Source organism: Halichoeres trimaculatus, unplaced genomic scaffold, assembly GCF_033239565.1.
Source record: "Halichoeres trimaculatus isolate MK-OKI-2021-1 unplaced genomic scaffold, fHalTri1.1 fHalTri1_scaffold_24, whole genome shotgun sequence".
NCBI lineage: Eukaryota > Metazoa > Chordata > Actinopteri > Labriformes > Labridae > Halichoeres > Halichoeres trimaculatus.
Window position 1 is genome coordinate 857,339 of NW_027437202.1, and position 8,866 is coordinate 866,204.

The 8,866-nt window shown below is 41.6% G+C and overlaps 1 protein-coding gene across 1 annotated transcript; it reads left to right on the forward strand.

Moving 5' to 3' along the window:
- Positions 1 to 381: 381 nt before the first annotated feature.
- Positions 382 to 4,663, forward strand: spry2 (sprouty RTK signaling antagonist 2). Its single transcript, XM_074664160.1, has 2 exons — positions 382 to 751; positions 3,153 to 4,663. Exon 2 carries the CDS (start codon positions 3,201 to 3,203, stop codon positions 4,137 to 4,139), a length of 939 nt encoding a protein of 312 aa, XP_074520261.1. The 5' UTR covers positions 382 to 751; positions 3,153 to 3,200; the 3' UTR covers positions 4,140 to 4,663.
- Positions 4,664 to 8,866: the final 4,203 nt, after the last annotated feature.

The following is an 8,866-nucleotide window of genomic DNA, read 5'->3' on the forward strand; positions in this document are numbered from 1 at the left end:
AATGTAATACTTGAATGAAGTACTAACCTGCTTATGATCTTTACTATAATATTTACAACGCTGTAAATCATTATAAATACATTTATAACAGTTTGAAGTGGATTTTTTCCCATGAAACTCGGATTATAGCCATCTTTATAACTTCACAACCTAAATTAAAAGTCCCTCCAGAACAAAGAAAGCTTAGATAAAGTCATTTTAATGAAAGTTCTGCTTCATGGTTCACTACTGAGAGCAGAACTCAGCCGAACCCCTCCGTAAACCCAGAATTGATCAGCCTGCTGTGAATGGCTGCTGTCTCCCAGCCAATGGCTGAACACCGGATGCGAGATATCCGCTGCAACAACAAGCGCTCTGTTCCCCCCTTCAGCTTGACGCCATTTACAGCCCAAATCCCGACCTCCCCTCCGGAAAGAGCGAAAAAAAAACTCACACATTAGAAAAAGTACTCTCAAGCCCCCTGCGCTGAGCTGACACGGAATAGAAACAACTTCTGGGTCGTAGTTTCGTCGCTCCCTTCTCCTTCTTTCTGTCGTTCACACTTTGGCGGTGATTGAAGTTTTAATGCCTCGTGCTCCTGCGCAGAACATGGGATTTATGCCTTAGCGCAGCTTTAATGAAAATGAGCTCCAAACTTTCTCAATGGATTTTATCGACGACTTGCCTGGATGAGTTACGGATGACGGGACTAAACTCTCTCTCGAGTTGGATTTATTTCACCTGAACGGGGGCCGAAGCGTCGAAAAGCACGGTATGTGAAGCTCTTTGTGGAGTTTTTAAAAAAACGACGCATGTCTTTGTCGAGTTTGTTGTGATGTTCCTTCCTAACGTTTCTGTCACGAAGACTGAAAAGCAAACTCCTTGTACATTTTCTATCCTATAAGTTGCAATTTTCTTACCTTTTACGCATTCTGACTCTTATCACTTGCTAGTTACGTTATTCCATCGTAGTTACACGGTACGCAGACGTGCACGTTCACCTTACCTAGACTAGCTCGTGCCTTCGTCTGCGTCCATTTCAATTTAAATGTTATCTCGCGCATTATGTTAGTTTTGTCAGTTAGAAATAGTCGTTTTGTTATTGTGTGCTTCCTGAGTTAGTATATATACATCTCCTTAATACACGTAATATATCTATGAGTCTATGCTCGTCACAATATATAGAAAATATACTGTAATATATGAAAAAAAAAACAATTTTATACGTTGCACTAAACATTTACTAATCACATATAACTTATTTTGTCATGACATGCTCCTATCTCTGCATGAAGTCATCACTTTCCTTAACTTAACTTTCTGTCAGCCCCCCACACCTCCCACCCAGTGTGCCCAACACGGCCTGCACAAGGCCCTGTAAGTAAATAAGTGAGGGGCCTTAAGCCCCCCACCTTCATCTTTTAATTTCCCCACATTCCCACAGAACCCCCACCCCTGAACTCATTGCTTAAACTCTTTCACGCTCCAAACTTCTTCTTTTTATTTTTATCTTGTCACTCATCTGCTTTTCAATGGTGTCACAATGTAAAAATGCGCCCCAATGGAGGAAAGGTTGCTGCAGGCCGGTTTTTATGCAACAAGCAGAGCCTTTGGTGTATTGTTATTGAAAGGGGAGAACCTCACAACCCCAGTGGAGGCATTTGAAAGCTAATTACCTCGAGGAAGGAGAATTAAGGGCGCTACTGTCAGTTTCTTTCATGTGAATGTGTGACATATTGGTGAAAACAGGGCTGTGCATTTAAATATGTTAGCATGTTGCATTTCCAGGCTATGTTAGCTCTTAAAGGATTTACACACAAGATAATGACTGAACAAGGACAGACTTAAAAATCTTTTTTTATTTTCATGGTTGCTTTTTTTCAGCCCTGATAACGTATCTTAACTCAGAAATAGGGCCACTGTTGTTGATAGGGCCAAATGTACCTATACTTTTTGAAGGACAGGGTCAAAAAGAAAAGGTACATACGGTGAGCGTTTTTGCCACCAAGGGTAGTCAATTATATTTTAACCAGCCAAGTTAGTCTGCTTTGCCAGACAAACACTTTAACACTTTAGCACACATTTTGCCCCTGTAGAAGGCACTTAAGTCCACATTTGGCTCCAAATGGTGCATTTTTGTGCACATTTTTGCCCCTAAGATGGCACTTTGACAGATGTCTTGCCTACAAAGAAGGCTCTTAGTGCCATTTTGGCTCCAAAGACGGCACTTTTGCACATATTTTGGATCCCAAAAGGGCACTTTGGCAAATGTCTCGGCCACAAAGAGGGCACTTTAGTACTATTTTGGCTCAAAAGAGGCGCTTTTGGCGCATGTTTTGGATCTTGAGAGGGCACTTTGGCAAATGTCTTGGCTACAAATAGTGCACTTAAGCACCATTTTGGCCCCTAAAAGGGCACTTTGGCAAATGTATTGGCTTAAAAGGGCACTTAAGCACTGTTTTGGCTCCAAAGAGGGCACTTTGGTGCAGTTTGGGCCTCAAAAAGGGGACTTAGTGCACCTTTTTCAAGAGAGCACATCAGCACTTTTTAGCTTCCAAGAGTGCACAGGAGCTCATTTTGGCTCCAAAAAAGGCCTTTTAGCTGCTGTTTTTTGCTTTATATATGGCACTTTAGCGCACAATTTCATTCCTAAGAGAACATTTCAGCACACGATTTTTTTGACAATTGCCCCCCCCCCTTTGTGCACACCACTGAAAATGATTTTATGTTGATATGTTGTTTTGCCGTTCTCAGAACTGCTTTTGGAGCAGTGCAAAGACAAGCCACAAAACAGTTACGCCACAAAGTGTAATAAAAGATAGGAAATAGAGGTTGTGTAATGGCCCTCTCCCTTTGCATCTCTGTGTCCTTCACTCTGCTCAGCTATGTTCTTTTTTGAAGACAAATAAAGATAAAAGTATTTTGATTTAGTTTTGTGTTAAATTAAATCAAAAATATATTTCTATTTTGTGATTTTTTTCATCTCTTTGTCACAGATATCTGATCTAACGTCTGTAGGACTGTTTAATTCAGACACCTGTCCCCTTCTCCAGCACTGTTCTCCCCTTTTCCTCATTTCCATAGTGGCACACGTACAGATATCAGTTATGATTTGCATGGCACCATTTGCATGGCTCATCACACACACATAAACCATGTGTTCTCCTTCCCAGGACTTCAGATGTGTCCCATGCCAGCCCGAGCAGCCCTTCAGTCCCGAGATGGATTCCAGAAGTCAGAACGACAGCGAGAGGGGAGGAGGGCACCACGGGTGGACGACGTCCGCGACCCGCTCCCTGGAGAGACAGCTTGGGGAAGAAGGTTCACCTCAGCCTCCAACAGCCCAAGATAGTCCTCGAGCAGCCCATACTTCAGCTGTGCTATCTCTGGATCAGATCAGGATCACTGGGAGCAGTAATGAGTACACAGAAGGGCCCACGGTGGCTCAAAGGTCACCAGCCTCACAGCTCAGGCATCAGAAGAGTGACTCAACAGCTTCGAGGAGCAGCGGGCAGGAGACACAGGAAGAGAGGCAAAACAATCTCCTCAATTTGCAGTCATTGACTCACCATGGGGACACGCATACGTCGGTGTCTTCAGAGGATTCACAGAGCGTCACCTCAGGCCAGAGGCTCCTCAGCAGCCCGGCAGGCGGCAGCCAGATAATCCGAACCCAGCCGCCACGCACGGAGGTCATCTCAGAGGAGCTGAAACCTCTGAACAACGAGTCCAGGCCGGTCACAGCTGTGCCAGGCAGCTTCAAAAGTCACCCACACTCCAACAAGTGTGACGACTGCGGTCGATGCTGCTGCGCCGAATGCAGGCGCCCGCGGGTGCTCCCTTCCTGCTGGATGTGCGGCCGGCGCTGCGTGTGCTCGCTGCAGAACGTGGTGGAATACGGGACTTGCGCGTGCTGCATCAAAGGGCTCTTCTACCACTGCTCCAGCGACGATGAGGACACGTGCGCAGATAAGCCCTTCTCGTGCACGCAGCAACGGTGCTGCGTACGCTGGACTGCCGTGTCCCTCTTCTCCCTGCTCTTCCCGTGTCTTCTGTGCTACCTCCCAGCTAAAGGATGCCTCGCTGTGTGCCAGAGCTGCTACGACCGGGTCTCCAGACCGGGCTGTCGATGCAAAAAACCCAAACCCTGTCCGCTGTGAGGGTTCTAGTGAACTATACGCGTTCTAACAACACTTCTCCTCTAGGATCAAATGTTGCCTTGAGCGTTCACTTGAAAGGTAAACCAAATAAGCGCTCCCATGTTTAGACGTATGAAGAATGTTAGACTGATAGTCTTTTCTAACATTTAACCACACTGATCTGCTAAGAACAGACTCCTGTTACTAACTGACGTAGACAGTCGAAAGATGTTTTATTTTTGTACATACAGAATAATTCTCCAACTGTGAAACCTTTCTCTGAACCTGTCACTGAAATGTACGTCAATCATTTAGAAAAGTCTCACTCCTTCAACGTGTAAATTGTACAGCCACCCTGTATGAAAAATTTATTTTCTAATTCCAACGTCACTTAGTGTAAAGTTAAAAGTATATATATTTATTTGAAGGTTTATTATTTTATAATGAAATATTTATTTTAAGAGTTAATGGGTCGCCTCTTGACGGCGACCTGTATGAGTGTGGAAGCTGGATGAGTTAGAAGACGAATATATTAACGTTTGAAATTAAACATCCTTGAAGTTTGACTGTTTCTGTGCATGGGCTTTTATTTTGAAAATCTGCACTCATGTAAGCTTCAATTTCATACACATTCCTCAGGATCCTGCAGGTACTTTTCTCCCTTCTTCTTTTTTCCTAATCTTCAGGAATTCCTTGGTGTTGAATGTCCCCGCAGGCCCCAAAACATAAGCCTCTGACACTCACTGACAGCAACCGGCGTGTCATGATTGACGCTGAGGCCCAGCCTACGGGGGCTAAAGAGTGCAAACAAAAATAACAGTTTGAAACAATTTTACAAACTTTAAACAGGTACCCCTTTTGCAGAACATTTTTGCGATTAAGAGAAAAACTTAATTTAACAAGCAAAGCACTACACAAAAGACAAAAATTTCTCTTACTTATACAAAAAATTATCAAGATGCCAAACAATTTTGGAAAGAATAAAAATTTACAAGATGCAAAACATTTTACAAAGGATAGAAAATTTACACAATGTAAAAACCGTTACAAAGGCAAAAAACTTAAAATAAAATAATTTATTTAAAAAAGGGCAAAACTTCACAAGATGCAAAAACCTTCACGATGACAAAAATTAACAAGACAAAAAAATTCTTCTAGTTAGAACAAAAATTTACAAGGCGCAAAAAATAATGTACAAAGGACAAAAATTCACAAGGTGCAAAAATGTCTCAAAATGGCAAAAAAATATGACAAAAATTTATTTTAGCTAGAACAAAAATTTACAAGGCGCAAAAAAAAGTATTTAGAAGGACAAAAATTCACAAGATGCAAACATTTCTACAAATGTTTTGTCCGTTTTGTGGAACCCACTATAGCTTAACAAAAATAAGTGATTTTATTTTTGTGTGAATGGTCCCTGGAATTTTTAAACAACATGGAGGAATGACCATGAAGACCAGGTTTGATGAATGGTTGCGCAAAATGTTGCGCAATTTCAGGCTGTTCCAATGTGGGGCGCTTGGCCCCTCTGTTTACTGGCCAATTTATTGTCCTCAAAGAGGAATGTTCCTCACTGAATTCTCAGGATGCTATAGAAATATGACTGACGGCACAAAACCAACTACTCCAACATTAGCATGCTTATTAGCCTCCACAGCACTGTATCTTTACATGTGCTTTCCCTTTTTCAAAGCAATGACTCTACAGAAAATATAAAAAGTTACTTTTATTCCACCACACACAAATTAAATTAAGTTTTCAATAAAAGTTTTCAAAAATTCAAAAATCCTCCTCCACTGTTGCCACCTCTAAACAGAAGGACCAGATATGACTATCAAGCAAAATGTCACGTCAAAAAATTCCAAAAACCGTAAAACGACAAATGGCTTTTTTTGGCTAAAGGGGGTTCTACAAAACAGACAAGAGATAATTCACACGCCAAGTTTTCATAAACTCCATAACTTTCACAAAACTATGTCTCTCATTTGGTACATTTCATTTCCCTCAAATTTATGACTTTTTAATTTTTTTTCAGGACTTGTCAAAGGGTTTTGCATCTCGTAAATTTTTTGCCCTTTGTAAAAGTATTTTAAACTTTGTAACTAAGGTTTGCACTTCTCAGCCACCGTACCAACCTGCTCTCACTTGTTTGTTATCCGACCCCCGCCTTTGACTGACTGACTGCTTTTACATAATCATCAACTTTCACCCATTTTACAGCACAGAACAGGCCGAGTCCCATCAGAGAAACTTGTGTTTCCGTCTTGTTCCTCCACTGCTCTCTCGCGCCATTGTGTCAGCTGTGAATGAAGAGCATAAGGGTGGGTGAGGAGGAGGAGGAAGAGGGAGTGCGAAGGGTTAAAAGCATCACTTTGAATGACAAAGAGCTAACAGTTTACCCCCAGTATTCAGCCCGGCATGCATTCATCCTCTTCTCAATAGTCAGGGGGTCATTTTGGCTCCTCTCTGCTACCTGCTCCTACTTGGTATTCCCATAGGGAGAGGGTGGCCTTTTTGGGGGTGGGAAGGCCAATCAGTTGGATGGTGTTGAATTTAAAACAGTCCCAGGATGTAAACTGAAAAAGTGGGCTCAAAACTTCAGTCTGAATCGGTGCAAGATGTGACTAAAAGAAGAAACATGAGGAGAGGTTATTTGTTTTCAGTCCCAGTAATTTGGCAGCAATGAGAGAAGGAGGAGGAGGAGTGAAGAAGGAGGAGGGGATGTGAAAAAAAAAGCCCCCAGAACGCCTCTCTTTGTTGATTTTAGCTGCCATGGCCCCCGCGGCTCATGGCGGCTGAGCGGCCTATTCACCCTGCTCACCAAGGCAGAACGCGGCACAGGAAGACAGGAAGGAAGCGAGGCTATTCTTCACGGGCGCATTGTCTGCGTGTCTGATGGCCGGGCTTAAGCAATCAAACAGCTCTGTGAGAGAAAGAGGGGAGAGGAAGTGCTGGGGAGGGGGGGAATATGGCCGCCACATGAAAACAGATTTTGTAATTTGGCACACGTGACTTTATGTTTGCTACATTCTAGTGTACAGACATCTGGCTCTGTTTTAAACCTGTAGCTTCAAATAAATGTGCTATGGAGAAACAAAACAAGGACTGTGTTTCACTTAAATGGTAGTCCTAAAATGCTCCTGTGATAACACTCAAACTTGGCGTTGTCGGTCAGATTGCTGTACACTTGAGACAGGAATGCATTGCTTGTATTTTGAAAGATAAGACACATAGTACGTGAGGTATCAAGGATTTTGACTGTGCTGCCTTAAACTTTACATCATGTGATTTTTCGTGCCATATCTGCAGTTCTATGAGTGTCCACTAGAGAGTGCTGCAGAAGCACCCCTTCTCAAAAATACAAACGTTAATAGAGTCTCGTTAGAAAGAGCTAATATGACTACTTCTTTCTGTTTTTTTATTTAAGTATAAAGTTTTGAACAGTAGGGGGCGTGGTTGACTTGGCAAGCAGGTGTCGCCCTAATACATTTTTTTAAATTTATCTCTTTCATGTTTATGTCAACAGAAGCTACATTCGTTCAAGTTTTATCACCTGTGAGTTATTTTAGCTCTTCATCATTTAGGAAAGTTGGATTTTTTACAAACATTTAGGGTCAGAATTTTCGTACCAAAAAACTGCAGTTTGAAGAGTGTCCACTAGAGAGTGTTGCAGAACATCTCTTTCAAGAAAGCTTAGCTTTATGACTAATGTTCGCATGTTTATATGCTTTTTGTGCCACTCATTTCACTAGTTTTTCCTTCTTTGGTGAAAAAGGATGAAGGTTGGAAGATTTTTATTTTCAGGGGTGTGGTTGAGTTGATGCCTGCCTTCAAAATAAAAGCCCAGATTTGGTTACAAAAACTAAGGCGAAAGCAATAGAGGTATCAAAACACATTAAAAAACAGACGATTGAGCGGGGGTGAATATGACGTCAATATTATGTGCCCATAGATCATTTAATAAAAACAGCTATACTGACATTAGCATGCTAAGTAGCATTAGCCCCTTTCTTCCTGAATTAATTAAAAATCATATTTGAAAAAAAAATGTTTTGTGTGTTTTTGCATCATTACATATGCTAAATTGAGTGGAGAGTGTACATTTAAATATAGCACATACAATAGATATAGATAACTTATATGGTATATAATGATATAAGTTCACCCTCCGATCAATAAATTGAATGAACATAGTTAATTTTGTATCTTTGGGATGTGTAGAATATGAACCATTAGCAATAGTGAGAAACAAATGTCATCTCATTCTCAGCTGCATTGAGGCCTGACAGGGTATGTTGCAAATTTGGGACTACAGGCATCAAAGGGTTAAAAGCACGTTACATACTGTACCTTTAAAAGGGCTTTCTAATTTTGATCATTATGTCCCTGCAGAAAATCTAAAAAGTGCCCTTTTTTTCCACCACACCGTCTCAAATTCAGATTGATGTGAAAGAAAAAAATATCTGAATCATACATGTTTTTCAAAGAAAAACTCATAAAATCCTCCTCCACTGTTGCCACCTTTATCATTTCAAACTTCACCTTGAAATTCAGTGGTGCATTCAGGATACAACAAACTTCGAAGTACACCTACAGTTTGTGGGTGTGATGAAAAAAAGAAGAAGAGAAGACGCTTCTCAGAATCTTTTAATCTTGTTTTCCGATGTGGGCGGCAGAGACACACACACTCTGAGCTGACTGTGGTTTTTACTTTCCATTGAGTTTGTCCTCGACGACTGTTGCCGACG